A 22,040-nucleotide genomic window follows, 5' to 3' on the forward strand; every position below is an offset into this window, starting at 1 on the left:
CGTGCCCGCGCCCTCCCCGCGTGCTCTCGCCAGCCCTCCATCGCCTCCCTCGCCGTCTCCCGCCCCCGCCGCCCCGTCAGCCGCCCCACGACCGCCGCCTGTACCCGCCGTGCCCGCGCCCTCCCGGCCCACGCCCGCAGCGCCTCCCCGACACTCCCCGCCTCCTCCCCGCGCCTCGCCCGGCCCGACAGGATCTCCCCGACTCGCCTCGCCCGCGCTCGTCTCTCCACGTACGTTTTCCATTTCCGTACGTGTTTGTCTTTTGAATATGAATCGGACATCGTTTTCAATCTGAATGTTGTCTGCTCTTGCCACTTTTGTTTCAGGTGTTTCTCGTTTATGGCTTCTTTCCACGTTCGTACTCCCTTTCGAATTGTTGTAGCCTTTTTCGTCTTTTCATGTTTCATTATCTTCTCTTGGAGATACTTTTTGAATTGTGTTTCGTCTATCCATTTTTTCATACATTTTGATCTCAGGTTTGTTTGTGTATTGATCATTATTGTTTGGCAATTTCCGATTCGAAGGATATTCTTTTCTATGTCTCTGTTGCAATTTTTCCACTGGTTCAATGCCAAGGTTTTGCATCGCTCTTGCACCTTTGTTAGCCAATGGTTCATTATCAATCTTTCATAGCTGAGCACTTTGAGAAACTCGCACCATGAATTCATTGATTTCTTAAGCATTGTTTTCTGTTTCAAACTGAAATGTTTGACCAACACAGAGAAAATTTCCAATTTTAGCTCGATGGGGCATGGGTGGCGTGGGTTCCCATCTTTGAGAGTTTTGAAACTGACACTTAAGGTTGCCGTACTTCTCCTGAACACAAGGGAATCTCTCAATTCCTTTCCTGCCTTTGAGAATTCGAACCATTGTTGCATGGATTCTCTAATCAACTTCCGTGATGCAAGATGGATTTTTGACTCAACACCGCGCTTAACCACTACAATTTGTTCAGAATATTCTTGCCAACATCGAAAGATAGATAACTTCAACGATTTCCGTCTGTGTCCCTCGTAAAAATGTCCAAATTGGCAGATTTCAGCACCTGGCGCCTGGACTTGAACGGACCAGTCAGATATGCACTGCTTGATCTTGTTGTTTGACTGAAGCCTTGCCATCATGTTCTCCAACACCTGATACCTCTTCTGCTTCCTTCTCAGCACAAGCGTAGTTGCAATCCATGCATCAAAGTAGGTAATCATCATGTCTTTCTCTGACTTTTTTCCAATGTGTGCGATAGCTGCTGACGCCGTCCTCTTGTTTGAAGTGATCATCTGCCAGGTATCCGTAGAGTTCCTCAACACTTCAAAACGAGTTCTAACCAACATTTTAGAGCAAAACCGCTCTATCACTTTTTTTCTTTGTTTGCGATCTAGATATGCCAGTCGAAGAGTTTCAAAAGTCCTCCATTTCTGCTTCAATTTTCGTTTTGTCTGTAGGGAGTGCATGCTTTTTCGAAGGATGATTGAGCGACCAGCATAACAGTCAAGTTCGCCAAAGAAAAACTTCTGCAGAGCACGATTTTGTTTGAGAAGAATCACACCAAATTGATCAGAGCAGACATGCTTCTTGGACCGGAAAGACATGCATGACTCAACAGAATTTTTCCATAACAACCAGAATCTCTTGTACTCAAAGGTCCTCCTGAGATTTCGGAGAGTTCTGCGCGATCTGCATAGAACAATCAACTTTTGCATCCACCGCAGAGCCTGGAGTCGCTCCAAGTCATTCACGACGGACAAGAACTTTGACATGCAGTTATGCAGGACTTTGTTTCTCTGGAACAAAGATTGCCAGGTGTCTAGACATGACTGTAAAAGTGCACGGATACATCTCCTCCTGAGTAGTTTCTGGAAAACATGTATGTTGATCTCTTCGTCATCAACAATGCTCTTTACAATCGCTCTGGTCATGGAAATATTAACAACCAATATTGACTTCATCTCCCCTTGAAGCGAACGAGGAAAGTAGTGCTTCACTCGCCTCTGTTTCCAACGATAGAAAATTAGAATTTTCTGCAACATCCAGTCAAAATAGCTTTCTTCACAAATCGGTTCTAATTGAAATCAATCTCAAATACCTTCTTGACAGATTGTGATTCCTTGTATTTCCAAAGTATCCTCTTCATTTTCAAGTTGTGTGCAGCATGCTGCATCCATATGAAAAAATGCAGATACTGCATCATGTCAATTGAAGCGTTCAACAGCATTCGTCCCTACCTGGTTTCTCATCAGCACTTGCTGTGTCATATGATTCGCATGCAATGTTGCTGTTTGCCTCCTGACATGCCACACCTGATCACTTGGCTCACAAACGTTATCTATTGTACACAAGCATGAAAGAACCTGCCAAATGTTTCTGGCTCTGCAAAGAATTCCATACTCTCTCAACAAAGTATTCTCATGAGCAATTCTCTCGAAGAGAATCTGGGCTTCGAGACAGTCTTCTTGAGATCCTTCTATTCTGAACATGCTTGTGTCCCTTGATGCGCAACAAGACCAAGACATTGAGTATGCAGGGTCAGAGCTCAACTTTGTTCTTTATCCCCGCCTCCATCACATTTTGTTCGCATCCACGGTCGAATTTCTTCTATGGGCGCAAGGCCCTACAACTCATGTCTGTAGGGAGGGGTTATGAAAGTCAAAACCTCGATTGAGCCACTAAGCTCAAAGGCAGACCCTGTAGCCCTGCGGTCCATTCCATCCACAAAAATTGATACAGGTGTGTACTACAAAGCGAGCAGGCTGTTACAGAGGATTGAGATGCAAACAGAGGGGATGCACGTGTTATGATGAACAACATTCGACCATAGCAGCTTATATACAATGAGTTCACATATCAAGCTGTCAGATAGTAAGGTTGCAGTTAAAGCTTCGTTTGGTAAAATTGCAAATAAAGCTTCACTTGGAAAGATTGCAAATAGTTTCACACAGTAAGAATACACCTCGCGATTCACATAGGAAAATTACAACTAAAGCTTCATACAGCGTAAGAAACTCGTGTGTCTGCCACTGTTTGAGCGAGCTCGAACAGGATCCTTTCTCTTTCTGCCTCGAGCTCTAGGATTTCCTCGGCATGGTCTCCGTAGACCTCAGAATTGAAGCTTTGAAAGGTGCTGCGATTGCCGTAGTGATCATACGGTTCTTCTGCATCAAGATAGCTCTGAGGAGGAGGAAGAGGAGGAGGAGTCTCAGCGGCAGCAACGTGGTCACTATGCGAGTAGGAGGCTCCATCAAGCGCGTTCAAGAAGGCTGATCTCGGAGCCGCATCCCACGGTTGGGATGGGCGCAAGAAGCCCGAGGGGCGACTGAGAGAAATTCGCGGGCCTTGTCCGTCATCACCTCGTGCGCCCGTGACGAGCTGTGAAGCTTCGCCCCTCGAGGAAGTATGTGTCGAATCCTCGCGACCTCGTGCAGGTTGCAAGACTGTCATGATTTCAGGTCGGTCGGTCTGGTCTGAAGCTCGTGCAGAGTCGCGATGGGGTGAGGCCCCGTGCCCATGGTCCGTGTCCTTCAGCTTGGAGGCAGACGGACTGAAATTCACTCGAGCATAGTCGCTCGTCAGGCGTTCAGGAGCCCTGCCTTGACTATCAGAGTACAACGCATTTTCTCTGGCACGATGAGACATGTTTGGCTGAAAGCTGGTGACGAATTCTTCTAATCTGCTTAAGCGCATTGGGTTGTCCTGCTGTAGGGAGACTGCTTGCCTCGAGATCGTCTCAGCTGTCATCTTCAGCTTATCCGCATGCTCTTGAGCTTGCAGTCGAAGCAGAGTCGCTTCCTCTTGAGCCCTTGCTCGCAGCTGCTCAGCTTCGCGCTTAGCCTCCTCGATCACTTTTTCTGCTTCGCTCGTAGCAGATCGTCGCAGATCTTTGAGCTCCTTAACAATGAGCGAGGCCGACCGCTCCCCGACTTTTCGGCTCGTCGCCAGCCAATCAGAGATCTCGTCATCTGTGGGCACTCGAGTTGTGACTCCCGTCGATTCCTGGCCTCGCGTGATTCCTGGCAGTGAAGCTGGTCGGCGATCCCTTTGAGAGATGTCATTGTTCAACGGTGAAGTCATCGGGCTCCACACGATGCTTCCATTGTAAGTGATCATTGCTATGTTTCGACTCATGCTCTGTTGCGGTTCAAGCTGCGAGCCCTGTTCTTGATGGTGAATCGGTAGCGCATGGAAGTGCGGTGACGAGTGAGACGGAGGAAATACGCTCAGCCCTTGTGTGTCGTGAAGGATGTGTGAGCGAATGTCTGAAGGTTGGGAGACGGAATCTTGCCGGTAGCATCCACCGAATTGCTGGCGTTGCTGTGTTCCATGATTAATCATCAACGGCTGTGAACGTCGGGATATTCGATCGATCCTCTCTTTGATATGGTTTTCAACATTCTTCTCCTTCAAGTCAATCTACAATTCCAAAGTTAAAGGCAGAAAGTTCTTCGCATCGCATTACCAACGATCCGTCGGGCGTCATTACGCTTTGTCTTGTGGTTCCCATGATGTATTCTTGCAAGTTCTGTGCTGTCTAGCAGAGTTGTTGATCAATCTTTGGCAGCACAGCAGAGACTAAAATCCTGGTCACTTACCCCCGGAACAAGATGCGCGACAAAGTAGATTTCACTTCCTGCAGTGCCTAAACGAATGAAATCGCCATGTCCGATGTCGCTGCAGGTCCCATGGATGAAGTTTTCATTCACAAAACTGCCGGATGAGCTTGAGTCCTGGTAAACCCAAGCTCCTCTTGCTGATGAATAAGAGACGCAAGCATGGTGACCAGCGACATCCTTGCATGTTTCTGGGTTGATCACAACGGTGCAGTCAGCGAAACTCCTGTTACAAGCATAAGAATGATCGCTATCACGAAGTACCAAGGATCACCCAATTCTGCATTGTTCGTATGCTTTCACAACCCAACTACGACCAAGGTTGTCAACAAGTAGCAGATTCGTAGACGAGTTTTCGAAAGCATTTATGCTTTTCGCAACACTCGATTGAAATGTTTTCGAGCTTGCAAAATCACTTCTGATCACCCTGCTCAACAAATCTACATTACAAGATCCAAAGTTCTTCACAACAAAAGTTGCGTTGTGAGAATCGATTGATGAAACATGTTTATCTTTGCTCGTGGCCTGCTCATCCAAATCCCAAACGGCTGAGTTGAGTATCGCAGGGACCTCGTTCTCACTCAAGTGCACGGAGTGAATGGATTGGTCGTCTTTGACATATGTCTTCTCCTCGGAAACTAAAAAGATGATCAAGACGATAAAACACTTTTCAACACTTTGTGATTCTGTTCAAGTGAAAAATGCTTTCTACTCGTTCGTAGCTTTGACTTACCACCTTTGTCTTCTGAATGGTCGTCAAGGACAATATCAGACGGCTCAACATCTTGCAAACGATCGAGTCTGACAACTTTATCGCCTCTCAGCACCTTGAGCAGTCACGTGAGGGCATCCGCACTTGTGACTCAAGCGCTGTTTTCACCATAACCGAAGGATCATGGTAGGGCTGTGCAGGCGGCCTTGCCTCGCTGCCAGAGAGAATCATCATCGACCCCTGCCTTGAAGAGCTTGGTACCTCTGCAGGAGTTTGCTGGTGGTCTCAGGAGCATCCAGCACTTGAGGGTTGGCTGCAGCTTTCTCGGATATGCTGAGTGATGAAAGGCTCGTTTCGATGGCAGAGAGATGTTCATTGAGCGCCTGCATTGCAACATCGAATGACATGACATGACATGAGATGTCGCATTACACCTCGTCGAGCCCCTTGCTGTCGTAGCCTTCCCCGTGGGTGTGCTTCCTGGTGTACAGAGTCAAATGGTTGGAGCTTGACTATGTGCGACTCGCACAATTTCAGCTCGAACAGATCTCTTGCAGCCTACAAGCTGACGTCATCCTCTTTGACAAGACGGAACAACGAGAACTTTCCTGAGTGGAGGATCGCAGTCTGATCATCTCTCGATGAAGTTCTGTTAATCTCGACTTGAAGTCACTGGATTCATGCCTCTCCATTTCCATTCCTGCAGACCAACAGCACACGTGAGCTGATCCAGCATGACAGTGTCGTGACAGTCAGTGACTATCACACAACTCAAACGTGTGCTCAGATCGGTGTCATCCCCTCTCTCAGCCTGGTCTCTGACCATTCTGATCATATTTTTTATCGTTACGGTGATTACCCTAGTCACAAGGTTCTACTACTATACTACGCACTGGCAGGCCGCTTGACCGTTTCCGAACCGTGACGCCGTGAACTCGAAAAGTTCGCGTTAAAGTTTATCTGATTTTATGATCGGCTGGCAGCGGCCCGATCGGAGGGCGGCGGCGGTCGGGGTGACTCCGGCGGGTGTAAGCAGACAGGCGGGCCGCCGGATCGGATCACTGAATATGGCAGCGAAGGACAGGGAGGCCTTGAGCCGCTGAGCTGACGCCGCCGAAAGATCCTGGGCCAGATGCGTTTACAAGTTGATCCTTCGCAGCCGTGACAACGGTACGGTACGCCGGATCGGTGACCGGCGTACTCGCCGCAGGCTGACGCAGACGGTGCAGCGAGCAGCCTGGGCTTCCTGTAGCACTCTGATCCACTGAGTGGCACTGTCCAAGAAAGAGGCCGCCTAATCATCGGATCCTCAGCGGCCGGGCGAGTCACTGTGCAAACTAACTAGCTGAAGCCTCGCCGGCAGGCGTCGGTGCTGTCACGGCCCGGCAGTCTGGCAGTCACCTGAGGGTCTCCGTTGAGAAACTTTGCGCACTCGAGGTCAGTCACGTCTGATCGCCTCCACCCATCGAGCATCTCCTGTCGCCTGACACTAGCAGCGTCGTCGGCCCTGTGAGCGAAGGCCACGGCCTGCCAAGCACGTCAAATGGCGTGAGAGATTTGACGTGAGAGTGGGGGAGGGGACCTAGGAGGGTGGAACTCTTGGAAGCAGTGGCCGTGCATGCTGGCGGGGAGTCGGAGAAGATCTCCTTTAACGAGCCGGTCAATGTCATGCAGGACGAGCCATTGGAAGGAGAAGCTGAGAGCTGACGCGGGAGGCTCCAACAAGACGCGGACGAGAGTAGCTCGATCCTACCGGGGAAGGCTGAGAGGACGAGGAAGCAAGGGAGGAGCTACCTTGAAGCCAAGCTCGTCGACCAAGACGACGCTGACGGGGTCGCGTTGAGAGGCCAGTGAGCTGAGAGCCTTCCTGAGGTCCCTCGAGAGATCCATCGGTGCGAGAGCAGGAAAAAACGATCGAAGCTGATCGGCCCCTAGTAGCTCTTCCTCCTTGTTCTCTTGCCACCATCTTCCCCGACCCGAAGTGCCGTCCTCCAGCAAGACCGGTACGATCCTGCGATCCTTGCCACCTATACTGCGAGCAACCACCTCCTGCGCAGCCTCTTGGGTCTCCCTCAGAGCACCAAGGAGGAGGATGCAGCCTGAGGTCTGTGAGATTGTTGCTTCCAGCACAGGGAAGAAGGATATCAAGGGGCTGGACATGTAGACCGGATCTAGTTGGTACTGATTGGTTAGCAAGCTTGCAATCTTTATGAGCTCAGCATCTGAGTTGGCATCGTGCTTGTCTATGTTCTGGGCTTGGCACGTACTTTCTTGGAAATATGTGAGACCACGCAGTCGGTTGTGTTGAAACATGTCAGGGTAACACCACTGATCGTAGGAGTAAAAGTCAATGTCGATGTCACAATCCTCCTCCTGGCTTGCGAGAAGAGTTGGAGGTCCAGCCAAAACCTGCAACATGAGGTGAATTAACAACATGATGTAAAGTAGCAACATGAGGTGAATAAGTAACATGAAGTAAATCAGCAACGTGAGGTGAATAAGCAACATGCAGCATAAATATCACCCTCCCTCTCAATCGCTCCTGATCCTTTACTGCTACCATCCGATAATGATCATTTCCACCGTCAAGGTTGTAATCGATGTCATCCTTTCCTTTCCTTTCATCTAAAATTTTCATCCCTTCCATACCAAGAATTACTTTCGTTATCATCATAAAACGCCTCAGTGCCATCGCAAGCATCGCCATCATCATGATCATCATCCTTGGAAGTCATTTCATCATCATGGTAACGTACAGGAAAGGGGCGAGGAGGGAAAAATTCGTGGAAACGTTTGAACTCATCGCTGAACTTTTCGAACCCCTGAAAGAAGAGGATTCAGAAATTCATTTCAGGGGACCTATTGAGCACCTTCTGACCAAGTTGTCGATAAGCATCATGCATCACGATGAACTTGGTTCTATTTTTGATCCTCCTTGCAACTTCAATCCTCGCGCTCTCAGGATGTTGGTCAACAAAAGCAAGACCCCAGCTGCAACTGAACATCACCCAGCTGTTGGGCAAGCAAGAACTACAGCACACCTGCCGCTCAATATCTCTCTCATGATCTCCCCTCCTTCTACTTCATCCCAACCTAAGCAAGAGGCATTTCAAATTCAACCCCATCGAATTGAAAACGTCACGAGATTACCAGCAACGTGATGAATTCGGTGAGTCTCTGACTTGAAGTGCTCAAATTTCGACACCCACTCCTTGTCTGTGTCGAGACTGGTCAAACGCCTGGCTCTTCATATCATCTCCAGCTGTTCAACCGGACCTCTGACCTGCCCTTTTGCGCACAAAGATGGTGAAGCATTGGAGTGCTATAAAATCCCATTCCGAACTCAACCACCTGTCAATGTTCAGCTCGAACTAGACTTTGTGTTGAGTTCTAACCGATCCTGACGTCAAGAAGAAGGCAGCATGCAACACAGGTTGATGAGTCCCATGGCCATCTCCGCCGCGATAGTTGAAGAACACATCACTGTCATTGACCACCTTTCTTGCCAGTCAACTAGATGAACAAGCAGATCACGTGTGAATACAGGACAAGGCGGTCTGAAGCTCTTGACATCTTGGAGCAGCTTGTTGGTAAGATCATACGAAAACTCCATCTCATCTTTTGCAACAATCTTTCCATAACGATCCACAATGCAACCCATGAGCGAATGTACAAAGTCTCCTCTTGATTCGCGTTCGGCAAACTCGTGCGGTGAGCGCATGATCATGCTCATAGTGCTTGTCTGATCTGTCGTTCTCTGTAGCAGCTTTCCGTTGAGGAAGATGTTGACCTCCATCGAGGAATCCATTGCCGACGTGTAAAAAGATATCAACTGCACCAACAAGCCAGCTTGTCAATATGCTTCATAGGTCAAAGTCAATACATGCCAACCAGTCCCTTCAGAAAGCTTCAGGGATCCCATTCTTCATCTCTCTCCATCTGGCTCTAATTCTACCCCCCTTCCAACCTTCCACTGTCTCTATCTCCCTCCTCCCCTCTCGCTCTGACTGACTGGCTCTCTCACTCTCCTGCTACCTCTTCAAGACCACAGCGCATGGTTCCATCGTTTGACTTACCGGGTGAGGGCCGTCGTTGCGTCTGCACTCAACAGTCTCGTACTGGCAGTCATCATTTTCAACCCATAGCATGATGTGAGGACCAACCCCCTCCTCTCTTGACGTGTCCTCCACCATGTCAGAGTCTTCCGCTCCAGCATCCATCAGGTGTGTGATCATAACTAGCATAGTCAAGAAAGTGAGTCGCCTGGAGCTCCTAATGCTGAAACTCCAAGAGACCATTGTCCTACACCTGTTTGCAGATGACGGACCAGAGATCATCGCCTCGTCTCGACACCAGCCAGATCAACGACTTGGCAGGTCACTGTCACAGTAGAACTTTGACGATGATCTGTGCTTCTGATCGACTGAGGTCAATCCCCTACCACCCATGGCCATGCAAGCTAGCGAGACACTCCGACAACCTACATTAGCTCAGCGAGTTATATGACGGTGAATCTTTTCTGCATTAGCTCTTTTCTAACTAAACAAGCCAGCTAAGCTAGGCTTGTTTTCAAGGCTTTTCTTCTGTGCGCCCTGTTTCTGATCGCATAACATTTTCATGGGCAACAATCCCAATCGATGCGTTCTTCACCTTATAAAACGCGAGCTAATGCAATAAAATCCCCTTTCTAACAAGCCAGCTAGGCTTGTTTTCTTTTCTTCTGTGCGCCCTGTTTCTGATCGCATAACACTTTCATGGGCAACAATCCCAATCGATGCGTTCTTCACCTTATAAAACGCGAGCTAATGCAATAAAATCCCCTTTCTAACAAGCCAGCTAGGCTTGTTTTCTTTTCTTCTGTGCGCCCTGTTTCTGATCGCATAACACTTTCATGGGCAACAATCCCAATCGATGCGTTCTTCACCTTATAAAACGCGAGCTAATGCAATAAAATCCCCTTTCTAACAATCCAGCTAGGTGCAATAAAATCCCCTTTCTAACTAACAAGCCAGCTAGGCTTGTTTTTTTCTTCTGTGCGCCCTGTTTCTGATCGCATAACATTTTCATGGGCAACAATCCCAATCGATGCGTTCTTCACCTTATAAAACGCGAGCTAATGCGAAATCCCCTTTCTTGTAACAAGCCAGCTAGGCTTGTTTTCTTTCTTTTTTTTCCTAGCCCTCAATTTATTGAAATGCTTCTATTGCCTGGCAACAATCCCAATCGATGCGTTTTTTTCTTGATCTCTTTTATTATTATTAATATGTTGAAGAACATGAAGAACGCATCGATTGGGATTGTTGCTAGACAATGGAATGCAAATCCAATAAATTGAGCGCCAGGAAAAAAGAAAACGAGTCTACCCCTCCATCCTCATTTCATTTGCACCCCTACCCACACCTGACCAAAACTCTTTACTCAAAGTTAAGTTAAAAATCAGTAGCAACTAGTGGGCAGATTCCCGGGCCGGCCCGCGGGCAGGGCTGGGGCAACACTGAGTGGCCGGGCCCGTGCCCATCATAGTATGTCACTTGTCACCCTTCATTTATTACTCAAGGTTAAGTTAAAAATCAGTGCGACACAATGCCTCAATCCCCGTGGTCGCAGTTGATGCCCTAGAATGACGAGGACTGATAGGAATATCATTTCAGAGACAACGATGCATGCCCAACGGACGAAAGCGAGCAGACTAGAACTTGTTGTTTGTACTCTCTTAGATGATATGAAAAGGGGGAAATCGGGATAGTGCTGCAAAGATGTATAATTAACGCCTTTCTCAGATGACATCGTGGAATCTTTTCTTTCTTGTTTTCATCCCGACAATTTTGTGTCTAGATGAAGTAGCATTCAAATCCCTTTCACCATCGGATGAGAATCAAGTTGTCTTATTGTACAGGGGTGGTGATGAACAAAGCGAGAAAGCGATCGATGCTGTGAGCCAAGCTGAAGTTGCATTAAAAGGAATGAATTTCCCAGAAATGGCAAACATGAAATTTTTGAAAGCTGATGCGAGGAAGGGTGATAATAGTCGTGAAATGGAATTGAAAGGAATCAGCAATTTTCCTATGCTTTTTGTAGCTGTTCAAGGACAAGGAATGGGTAATGACATTGTTGGATTGTTCCTTCAGTGGCTTAATTTTGATTAGATAGGTATCTGCGCGAGCTATCCTCTCAAAATATTGTAGAATTCGTTCGTGTTAAGTTTGAAAACACTACGGAGGAAGATGTTTTTCCATTCAACGAAGAGGTTCCCTTGTATTGCTGCATGCATTTCTATTCCAATTCCCTGTACAGCTCATTACGGACGAATATCCTACGCTGGTAAAGTTCCACGAGAAATGGTGCACAAGATGCCAGAGCATGAAACGGGCATTTGAATATGCTGCGAGCCAGACCCTGGGAAAAGTAATGTTTATGGAGGTTTGTCTGGCAGTAACCGTTCTGTAGTTCTAAGCGAATGACAGGTGGAATGCTCGCTCTCTGTTGAGTCTCAGAAGTTTTGTAACAAGGTTACTCCCAACCTCTACAAACATAGATTTTATCCCCCTCCCCACCCAAAACACACACACACACACACACACACACACACACACACACACACACACACACACACACACACACACACACACACCACCACCACCACCACCGCCACCGCCACCATTTGAAACTCACACCTTGACATTGTTTTACAGCATCACGTGAATGGATTTCCCACAATCAAACTGGTAGGAGGAAGTATCAAACATCCAATCCTATATTCAGGAGAAAGAAGCGTACAGGTCAATGCACACTGCTATTGTGCCGGGGTAATGTTGTTGCAGGGGTTGTTGGATTTTCTAGGAGAGCATGTTCCAGAGACTCGGGAATAACGCATAGAAGAATTTTTCTTTCCAATTTTATAAACCGATTGTGCACATGTTATCGTGTCCATTTTCTAGTTGCATAGGTGGATATGATGTGAATGAGCAAATCTAACCATATTCATTTCCAACTAGTCGTCACCAGGAGGAGATAGGAGCAAGGCGAGACATTCAGTGCTATGTTCAAATTGAAAGGGGTAAGAGAACTGATAGCAACTTCGATTGTAGATCGTTTTCAACAACCATTCAAATCATTTTCGGTTTCACTGTTGAAGTGGGTGTTGCAATGTCCATTTCTGAATTCAGCTTCTGTTCTTTCTGCACTGACACTTCATTCTTGGAAACGATATCTTGCTCAAAGCCCCTCCGGATGATCTGAAGAATCTGCTCTTGTAAGATTTCTTCCTTGCCCTTCTTTAGCGAGATAGCTGAGGCAATTGCTGGTGTCTCATTTAGGGCAAGCTCCTCAAGCTTGGTTTTGGTTCTTTCCAACGTCGTTTGCAAGCCCTCAACAACTTTGTTTAATCTCTCGGCTTCGTCCTCGCCCTCACCTTTGATCCGAACCAGTTTGATGGTCAAAACCAACAGGAGCGACGCTAGCCCGATGTTGAGTAGTTCATCCCTGTGAGAGGCAACGAACTCTTGAAAGGTCGAGCCGATTCTATGTTTTGGGGTTGTATTTGTAGTGATTCTCCTCACGCTATGCAGAAGAATGCCACCCGGCACTGAGAAGTTCCTCCCTGAATTTGAGATCCCTCGATGTGGAATGACGCTTGCACTGTAATGCAGGCTTTTGAACCTTACTGGGCGGAGTGCATCCCTTAGCAAACTCGTAGGAGGAAAAGAGAAGGTAAGGGGCATTGGCGAAGCCAGAAGATTGAGGCATGGAGGAGGGAGACGGAACGGGCGAGCAATAAACGCTGTCACTGTTGACAGAACCGGCGCACGCGACCAAGCTGAGGACATCTTCTAGTGGTATAATGATCACCGGCCCAATTTGGTCACAAAAGGTGGGTAGGGGTCATTTACAGACCAAAGTCTGAGCCCGTGCATTGAGCAGAGAAGCAAAACAAGGATCTGCGTGAGGGAGACTGGAACAGCTTCCCTCAGATGTGCCTTCGTTTGAACTCTAGTCGGTAGGGTCAAGTCAACTCCGATTTTCATTATTCGTGGCCATGTTTTGTCCGTATTGTGCAAATCTTCTTGTGGTAGAGCCTGCAAGCCAAGGCATGAGATTTGCTTGCAAGACTTGTCCCTATGAGCATAAAATTTTGAAAAAGATCAAGAAAACAACACCTTTAGAACAAAAGAAGGTGACAGAGGGTTGCAAGGCTGTACTTGTGAATGATATGGCCGCCATTTGCAGGTGGACGATGTTCTTGGCGACTCGTTTGCAAATGCTTCCATGACAGATGTGATCGGTGGATGCCCTAAATGCGGTGAGAAGTGTCCTAGACAGGCAGAGTCGTGGTGTTAAGTTGTACACTACAGGACATCCTAAGGCCTACTTCTTTTCGATACAGATTCGCTCAGCCGATGAGCCGGCCACTCGGTAAGAGATGCAAGGTTGAATCTGAGAGCCTGACATGCTGCCAGATTTTATCGATGTGCAAGAGGGGCTGAGTGCACATACACTTGGAAAGAGGACAACTGATCAAGAACAAGAATGTAACGTGATACTCATAAACCAACAGCTTCAATTCACGCTCTTCAACTCCTAATCCCGGATTCAGAGTTGAAACCAAACTGTTAACAACACCAAAACAGATTGGTTTCAAAGAAGATCGTCCATTTCATCATCGGGATCTGTAGCTTGCTTCTGATCAGTCCCTTCTGTCTTGCGTGCTGTCGACGCTTGTTTGGATGCACTTACTCTGAAAAACATTCAGCTGAAAAGACTACAGGCTACTTTCACCTTGCTCCAGTCATGTCTGATGCACATTGCTCACAGACATTCTTGAGATTACTTGCCGCACGCGCGATCTGATTTGAATTGATGATTTGAGATAAATGTACGGAATACCTTGACCTGATTTTCAAGCAGCGTGAATGTCTGCGTCTTTGTCATCGACTCAACAGCCGCGCTATCCCCATCCTCGAAAGCCTGAGGTGAAATTAAAAGAGTCATCAGGATGAGAGATGATGCGCATAAAGAATCGAAAGCACCTGAATCAAATCACTCGCTGCTTGTCCTTCTCTTGTCATCATAAAATCGCCGAAGCTATCTCTTCATCGCATGTCACAGCCTTAAACATCCGGAATACCATCGCGGACCTGGCACTAGATGCCGCGACCATGTCCCCTTTAGAGAGCTTGTTTGAAGTGAGAAGGTTGCAGGAGCATCAGGTAGTTCACCAGAAGAACGACTACGCTTAGCTGTGCCTTGTACATGTAGTCCGTTTGGTCCAGAATCTGCACGGTGTTTCTCAGTCTCGCTTGAACGTTTGAGATTCTTGTAGCAAGTGAAAGGGGGTGAGGGGGGTGGAGGGACCTCAAAGTTGTGAATCATTCTCTTCAACAGCTGGATTGCATCATCAACCTGAGTAAGTTTGTCAGAAGCTTTTGCTGGTTCTATGGATGTGAACCAACTTTGCGATGTCGCATCATGAGCCCAAGACCTTTTGTCATTAGCAATTAGAGAGAAACGTTACAAGACAAAGCTGGAATTCCAAGAACAAGAAAGAAAAAACATACATGCACGCCATGAGTCTCCAATGAAAATATGCTTTTCTTCATCTTCATAGATACTCATACTTTCCTGGACCGGAACAAATAAGGAGAACAATTATTGGCCATGATCGTGATGTACGAGATAAAGTTTGATTGCATTGTCGACGTCGTCCTCAGCAATAGCTCTATCGCACATCATGAATATAGAGCTAAGATCAAACGCAAGTACTTGGCTGCTTTCATGAGTGATTCTGCTGCTTTCTCAGCGTTCCCTGCTTCTCTATCTCAAGCGTCAACTTATGGAAGTATATCTCGTACAGGCACCTGTAAATGGCAGAAGCTTTTTTGTATCTATCGCAGCTGGTTGAGTTTTCTTTCAGGTCCCTAAGGATCTGCAGCAGCACATTATGCGAACTATGAAAGTAAAGAAGTTTTACATTAGCCGCATTCTCCATTGCAACAGCTCCAAAAAACTGAGCTCCTGCCATGTATCTCAGAGATATAGAGTTGAACCTGGCATCCTTGAACCTCCTTTCACATGTGCATTGGAAGCGTCCTCGAAGGCTTTTACAGCATCGGACAACTTCTTTACCTGTCCAGCGAAAGAGTGAGCATTCTCCTAGCAGGTTTCGTGAGAAGGTCATATTGGTTGAAAAAATATCAAAGTCATGTTGAGGGTTAGCAACGTAGGTATACAGCTGGGGAGCGAAGTATTTGTGCAGCCTTCTGGTAGCAATCAGCTGCCCTTTCATAATCAGGTTTTTTCCTGAAAAGCATGGACTTTTTGTTCATGCTAAAACAAATGAAATTACAAGAAAGCAGAAAAGAATCAAGAAGCATAGAACACATAAAGTTTCGTGGTTATGGACTGAGTGCATAGAAGAACCAAATGCACGATGAAACCAAAAGCAGAAAAATCAACAAACAATGCAACTCGTTTCAAAGAAAGGCAAACAAATCTGAGAAACAGATGTTGATAAGGAAAATTGTATCACAAAAAAACATGATATTGATGTGCATGGTGTTGAGCTTACTGTTTCTCCGCTTCCCTTAACAGCTCGTCGGCATCAGCTTTGGACATTTTCCTCAGGTTTTGTCTGAGGCGGATTGCAAGGTTGTCAGTGACCCCGAAATGGAAGGATTCAACCTAAACCCGGTTTAGGATTCCCGGGAGCCTGGTATCATGGCTGCGCGCCAGGTGTACGGGGGAAGCCGCAAAGGCGCGAGGAAGCTGTAAGCAAGGGTTTGGTATAGTTCAAACAGCTTTCCGAATTTAGTTCTTCAGTATGGTGAAAGTAATCAAGGTTCGCAACATGCTAACCCCCCCCCCCCCTCCTCTCCCAACCACTTCCACCACAACTCTATGATCATTACAAAGTCCCTCAGCTGTACAGACTTGGCCCTTCTCTCTTGCCCATATTCTTCCATGATGTCCTGTTGACACTTCGTGAATCGAGCTATCAGTGAATCCCCTCCTCGTCCTTGCGCAGCTTCGCAAGATTCTTCTTCCTGCTCGGCATCAGAGTCACATCCTCACACGAGCGAGCACTGACAGCTACTGCCGATAAAGTGTGCTAGCAGAAGTGGCGAAGGCGACTCTTTCAGCGTTCTGCTGAAGCATCATGAAATGTCAAGCACCAAGACACCGTCACCTTGGCAACGAGCTGCAGAGAAGTTTGGGTGCTGAGCAAGTTGCCACAGGATCAACTTTCAAACCTCCAGCGGATCCTTTGCCACCTCCTTCCCCATGTTGTTGTTAGCCTCCGGTCGCTTGGGCGTCTGTGACTTCCCCGCCTCTTTGCGCATCGCAACAGCTTTCTCAAGCTCGTGAATGACTCTCTGTTGCGCTTTGACCTGCAGCCAGCACATGACTAACCAGGCTTGCCTCTTCCTCCAACGCCATCCTCTTCTGGCATGCAGCTGAGGCAATCTGCAGAGCGTTAGCTCGGGAGTGTGTCAACTGCAGAGACCTGGTGCAGAGTTGCAAGCTTCTTTTCTTCGTCCCACTGCTTCTTGTCTTGCTGCTCTCCCATGTGAGCTCCTCACCACTTCCCTCCTCACCTCACCTGCATCCTCCGCTGCTCAGCGACTGCGAGGGTCAAGAGAGAAGGGATGAACTTTGCTGTTGCTTGCTCGCCTGCGTGACATTACACCTTCAACTCATCCTCGTCCTCAGCCTTGTCCTCATCCTCGTCCTCATCCCCACTGGGTTTGAGGGGCAGCACGACATAAGAGTTCTCGTTGCCTGATGCAAGTTTGCCGAACTTCTTTCCCGCTGTTCTCGCTCGATCAGCCCAGGACAAGACACCACACAGAGAGCCAAGATAAGCAGAAATGGAATGGAGCTTACCTTGCAGTCCTGCCTCATACTCTCTCGCATCCAGCTCGCCCTTGTCGTAGGCCTTAGCAGCGAGCTGGTTCCACTTTCAGTTCATCATGAGAGGAAAGGAGGAAGCTGAGCACCTCTCCCTCCTTGTATGCCCTTTCAGCATCCACGATGTTTTCTTTTTCCTTGTATACATCGGCCAGGCGCTGACTCCTTGCCCTCGATCGGACGATCCTCAGGAGCTGAGCGGCAGAAAGTTTCCCTTCTGAGGAAGGGAAAGAGGAAAGCGAAGGAGCTCTGGCATTGGCACCCTCTTGGTCGCTCGGCTTTTCCTTTGTACGCTCAGCTTTCAAAAAAGACGGCTTAGCCTTCTCCCCTCCCTGTTCCTTCTAGGCCAACTGCACCTTGGGAGGTTTCATCTTTCGCTTCAGCTGCAAGCTCCCTGTCGAGCGCTTCCCTTGCTCGCTGGATGGAGGTGGCGAGTTTGCTGTGTTGAGGAACTCTGGAAGTACCGCTGCTTACAACACTTCACATCCCTATCATACCCTAGGCTCCTGCTCTCGCACCTCAACTTCCCCTGAGCCACTTCACGCGCGACTCTCTCCCTCTCTTCCGTCAGCCCCTCTGCTGAAGTCGAGCTTGAAGGAGCGCTGGCATGAGAGGATCAGCACCAGGAAGACTGGAAACATCATCTCCTTACCTCCCCACGCGCTCGAACTTCGTCCCTTTCATCCTCCCATGGTAAGCCTTGCGGATGCAGTCGAGGGGTGCGCGAACCAACGCGAGGAGCATTTGCTGCTCGCAGGTGTTGGATGCTCCTGGGGAGCAACGAAGAGGTCGCAGCTGGACATGTGAATGAGAAGCACTGATCCATCAAAGCCTCTCCCCGCACCTTCCTATCACCCTGTCCCGCTATCATGTTGGGCTTCGCTATGGCGTGTGATACTGGCGGAGGTCGCAACATCGCCTTGATGACTCTGTTACCTGAGAAAGTCTGTTGCTGTGCAAGACTCTTTGAAGGATCGAAAGGCTTCCAGTCTTTTCTCATCTCCTGCCATGTCGGCCTGGCCCGCGGCTCTGGCCTTCCCTTCCCAGGCCCCTCCACGTCACCGTATGCTTTCCTCATCAACCGAGGGACATCGTCAGCACTGCTATCACTTCCATAGCCTCCGCCTCCTCTTACGGCAGCATGCAGTTTGAGTGGTTCTACAGCCCCAGCCCTCTGAGCTCCTCCCACTCTCTCTCTCTCGATCTTCCCCGCTAAGGATCCTTCCCAGAGTATGCTTAAGCTGCCTTCTGGCTCTTTCTCGCTCGTGCAAGATCCGGACGAGGCTCTTCTCGCTCAGCATCGTCCTTGTCGTCTCTCTCCCCATGCTTTCCTTCTCCTCCTCCCTCCTTGCCCCCAGCACCATCACCGCCACTGCGGCCGCAAGCAGCCATGGCCAAGTCTTTCCCCACTGCATGGTCGGCGAAAACCTGCAAGTCCATCCAAGGCAGTGTCGGATCAGTGATCAACAGGGTCTGCAAGCCTGTCAGCCTGAGGAAGTTGATGGCTGGTCTTTGAGTTGATAGTCTGCGCACAGGCCGTCGATTGACATAACCTCTTTCAGACAGGAGTCCCTCCGACAGGTTTGATCTATGCCGTGTTATTGGGCTGAAGACTCGGAGGTTATCTGATCCACTCGTCATCTTGATTACCATCCGAGTGATCATAACTAGTAATTAGTGAACTTTTTTTTTAGTAAACCGTTCACAGACCGGGCCTTCCACGGTGCTACATAAACTCCACCGGTGCTTGAGACCTTATCCAACAGGGTGGGGTGATCACTGAAATCTTAGTACCATACACAATTACTCAACGTTTACTTACGGCGTCCGATCTTTCGGAAATTCAGGGCCGAGATTACTACTGCTGACAGCGCCGGTATCGCGAATCCAGCACAACAGCATATAGCACTTTGACTAAAGAGTCTTTACATTAGTTATAAAATGTATCGATCGCGATACCAAAATGTATATTCAAACTTTTCGCGATACAATACAACAAAGGCCTTGGTCACGGTCGTCATTCAACAACTGCTTTTAAAACTGACACGTGAATTGTACACATGAGTGAGAATACTGAATATATTCATAGCATTATTACTACTCAAATACTACCTGCGGTACAAAAGCTTGTGGAATATATATCCTTACGTGGGTTCTGATGACCGCCCCAGTACTCAGATCGAGACCCCCATGTGTCACCCCAGCAGAACGCTGGTCACTGGAGGGGGTCACTAGTACTGTTTTACATTAGTACTGTTTTATTGCTACTGGGTACCTTTTTATTATTCATACAGGCAGGGGGGCGGAGGGCCGCGGGGAGAGGAGAGAGGCGAGGTGAAGAGAGCAGGGAGAGAAGAAAATAGCAGGGAGCGTAGACGAGAAAGAAGAGGAGAAAGAAGAGGAGAAAGGAAGTGCAGGAAGAGAAGAGGAAAGCAGGGGGACAAGGCGAGAGCAGGGAGAGAAGAAAATAGCAGGGAGAGGAGTGAGGAGGAGATATCGAAGAGTATGAAAGTCAATCACGCTGCACTTGTCGTCGCTTCGATAGCAGTTTTGCAGTTTCAGTTAGTAGAAACAATCTGCACGCAACAGCCATGCACCAAGAACAGCGATTGCTCAAAGATCTGGTCAGCCAACGACCCCTACCCGAGGGTTTAGGGTTTAGGGTTTAGGGTTTAGGGTTTAGGGTTTAGGGTTTAGGGTTTAGGGTTTAGGGTTTAGGGTTTAGGAGCGCCGGTTATTTCAGGCGAGCGCCGGTTATTTCAGGCAGCGCCGGTTATTTCAGGCAGCGCCGGTTGTTTCAGGCAGCGCCGGTTATTTCAGGCAGCGCCGGTTATTTCAGGCACCATGGCTGCACGCGTGGTGTAGGGGAAGCTGCCAGGGCGCCAAGGAAGCTGCAAGCGAGAGGTTTGTATACTTCAAATAGCTTTCTAAGTATGGTTCTTCAGTATGATGAAAATGTTCGCAACCTGCTGTATCGGAGATCATGCCAATACACGCAGAGCGGACTTGTGGATGCCTCTGTCCTCGAAGCTGATCTCGTCGAGAGGGTGAAGAGCTTCGCGAAGCGTTATCCGAACAGCAGGACAGCCCAGGCTTGCAAGGCTGTGGAGGGATGCACCCCCGACGCTATCGCAGAAGCCATCCGCTCGACATGTCAGCAGGCACGACGTGAGCTTCTCCAAGAAGCGATGACTGGATGGAGTGACGCATCCAGAGAATGGTTTATGCAGCAGATTGAAGAAGCCAAGAAGGAGAAGGTCGAGACATACACCGCCTCAGCAGGCAACGAGGTGACTTCCTTCATCTCCATGACTCTCCTGGGCATCTCCTCGGTGTATGTCAACCATGAAGAAAAGCTGAAGAAGAAATTCGAAGAGATCGGACTGATCGTAGACTCAGTGCAAGAGAGTAAAGCAATCATGTGGAAGGCTCCGTATAGACCCGAGATAGCGAGTGCTGAGGAGATCCCGGTGACTGTTTCCTTCCTCCGCATTGCACAAGCGGAGAAGCTCTGGCAGGGAAGAGAGGACTTCGCGATCGATGGTCGCAAGTTCACAGCTGTACATGTTTAGGGTTTAGGGTTTAGGGTTTAGGGTTTAGGGTTTAGGGTTTAGGGTTTAGGGTTTAGGGTTTAGGGTTTAGGGTTTAGGGTTTAGGGTTTAGGGTTTAGGGTTTAGGGTTTAGGGTTTAGGGTTTAGGGTTCACAATGGAGGCAGCATCTCCGTCAAGCCAAGAGGACATGCAGCTCGTCAGCGAGCTGTCAGCAGTCATCGAAGATGCAGCTTCTTTGAACGAGGCGGGAACGAGCGAGCCGATCAAGCTGGTCCTGGACAAGGCCGTTGGCAACCTCCACGACACCTTCTACTCTCCGGGGAGCCTGGAGTTCATGTCGCTGGGAGAGTGGGCGAAGATGCCAGAGGAGCAGGGAGTTGGGCGCAACGTTCTCAAGGAGAAGCTGGGGAAGTGGCTGCAGAGCAAGCGCTGGACTCGCGTGCAAGGAGAGAGCAAGAAGGCAAGGAGGGGCAGCGCGTTCTCGCCACGGGCAACGGCAGCTGCTGAGCTTGAGCAGGAGGCGGAGAGCGACGACATAGAGCGTCGATCTCTTAGCTTCCTGTTCATAGCACTGAGTAAATTCGCAGAGATGCATGTGGCCTGCTCGCTGAAGGTGGACAAGAAGGACCGACTGCGAGTGGAGATGAGGGAAGATGACGAAGAAGAGGAAGACATGGAGGAAGAGCAAGGCGAGGGCTAGCCTGGAAACAGGGCGAGCCCGTACCGAGCTTGAGCTGAGCTCAAGGTAAGGAGAGAAGGTAGGAGGCGACCGAAAGCCAAGGTGAGGAGAGGCAACTCTCCTGACTGAGGCTGAGGAAGCTGAATGGAGGAGGAGTAGGTGGCGACCGAAGGCCAAGGTGAGGAGAGGCAACTCTCCTGACTGAGGCTGAGGAAGCTGAATGGAGGTAGAGTAGGTGGCGACCGAAGGCCAAGGTGAGGAGAGGCAACTCTCCTGACTGAGGCTGAGGAAGCCAAGAGAAGACAGCAGAAGTAGAAAGTAGAAAGACGCCTCAGAAGCAGGGTTCGCATTGTAGGCCGTGTACTCCCAGTGCTCGAGCGCCTCTTTAGACTAGGATCAAATTGCATAAGCCCACAACGAGGCCGAGCAACATTCTAGCATTCTAATAAACTCACATAATAATAATAATAATAGGGTTTAGGGTTTAGGGTTTAGGGTTTAGGGTTTAGGGTTTAGGGTTTAGGGTTTAGGGTTTAGGGTTTAGTTTTAGCGTTTAAGGGTCTAGGGTTTAGGGTTTAGGGTTTAAGGTTTAGGG

General features: G+C 48.6%; 5 protein-coding genes across 5 annotated transcripts; 1 reads left to right on the plus strand and 4 right to left on the minus strand.

Moving 5' to 3' along the window:
• Window positions 1-2,979: 2,979 nt before the first annotated feature.
• GUITHDRAFT_115265 (hypothetical protein) lies at window positions 2,980-9,608 on the minus strand (the record flags this gene model as incomplete). The annotated part of the gene is made up of 19 exons (XM_005825643.1): window positions 2,980-4,401; window positions 4,448-4,519; window positions 4,581-4,824; window positions 4,873-5,284; window positions 5,332-5,425; window positions 5,479-5,524; window positions 5,572-5,693; window positions 5,745-5,790; window positions 6,504-6,604; window positions 6,712-6,837; window positions 7,105-7,719; window positions 8,067-8,132; window positions 8,181-8,301; window positions 8,352-8,403; window positions 8,461-8,549; window positions 8,594-8,661; window positions 8,706-8,807; window positions 8,855-9,142; window positions 9,387-9,608. The coding sequence occupies 19 exons, from the start codon at window positions 9,606-9,608 to the stop codon at window positions 2,980-2,982; spliced, it is 4,308 nt and encodes a 1,435-aa protein (XP_005825700.1).
• Window positions 9,609-12,416: 2,808 nt separating this feature from the next.
• Window positions 12,417-12,988, minus strand: GUITHDRAFT_115266 (hypothetical protein; the record flags this gene model as incomplete). The annotated part of the gene is made up of 2 exons (XM_005825644.1): window positions 12,417-12,792; window positions 12,975-12,988. 2 exons carry the CDS (start codon window positions 12,986-12,988, stop codon window positions 12,417-12,419), a joined length of 390 nt encoding a protein of 129 aa, XP_005825701.1.
• Window positions 12,989-13,345: 357 nt separating this feature from the next.
• GUITHDRAFT_76969 (DNA-directed RNA polymerase III subunit RPC11) lies at window positions 13,346-13,824 on the plus strand (the record flags this gene model as incomplete). Its single annotated transcript, XM_005825645.1, has 4 exons — window positions 13,346-13,483; window positions 13,537-13,609; window positions 13,662-13,722; window positions 13,767-13,824. 4 exons carry the CDS (start codon window positions 13,346-13,348, stop codon window positions 13,822-13,824), a joined length of 330 nt encoding a protein of 109 aa, XP_005825702.1.
• Window positions 13,823-15,917, minus strand: GUITHDRAFT_154666 (hypothetical protein). Its single transcript, XM_005825646.1, has 16 exons — window positions 15,875-15,917; window positions 15,537-15,633; window positions 15,369-15,432; window positions 15,278-15,321; window positions 15,165-15,232; window positions 15,070-15,120; window positions 14,980-15,025; window positions 14,865-14,928; window positions 14,760-14,788; window positions 14,662-14,709; window positions 14,526-14,582; window positions 14,445-14,482; window positions 14,337-14,397; window positions 14,200-14,274; window positions 14,086-14,153; window positions 13,823-14,044 (listed from the first exon to the last, which is right to left on the minus strand). Exons 2-16 carry the CDS (start codon window positions 15,630-15,632, stop codon window positions 13,945-13,947), a joined length of 909 nt encoding a protein of 302 aa, XP_005825703.1. The 5' UTR covers window position 15,633; window positions 15,875-15,917; the 3' UTR covers window positions 13,823-13,944.
• A 383-nt stretch (window positions 15,918-16,300) lies between these two features.
• Window positions 16,301-18,629, minus strand: GUITHDRAFT_144109 (hypothetical protein; the record flags this gene model as incomplete). The annotated part of the gene is made up of 13 exons (XM_005825647.1): window positions 16,301-16,398; window positions 16,493-16,523; window positions 16,557-16,694; window positions 16,717-16,770; window positions 16,811-16,861; window positions 16,907-16,929; window positions 17,191-17,254; window positions 17,304-17,408; window positions 17,571-17,631; window positions 17,733-17,816; window positions 17,867-17,961; window positions 18,059-18,150; window positions 18,350-18,629. 13 exons carry the CDS (start codon window positions 18,627-18,629, stop codon window positions 16,301-16,303), a joined length of 1,176 nt encoding a protein of 391 aa, XP_005825704.1.
• Between the last annotated feature and the right edge of the window lie 3,411 nt (window positions 18,630-22,040).

This window comes from Guillardia theta (assembly GCF_000315625.1).
Source record: "Guillardia theta CCMP2712 unplaced genomic scaffold GUITHscaffold_82, whole genome shotgun sequence".
Lineage (NCBI taxonomy): Eukaryota > Cryptophyceae > Pyrenomonadales > Geminigeraceae > Guillardia > Guillardia theta.

Excerpts from the sequence above, each read along its gene's own strand:
- GUITHDRAFT_154666 (XM_005825646.1), bottom strand. The coding sequence starts at position 15,632 with ATGAACAAAAAGTCCATGCTTTTCAGGAAAAAACCTGATTATGAAAGG. Across the intron at positions 14,929-14,979 it reads ATGCAATCAAACTTTATCTC|GAAAGTATGAGTATCTATGA; the intron begins GTACATCACGAT and ends GTTCCGGTCCAG. Across the intron at positions 14,583-14,661 it reads GAATGATTCACAACTTTGAG|ATTCTGGACCAAACGGACTA; the intron begins GTCCCTCCACCC and ends AACACCGTGCAG.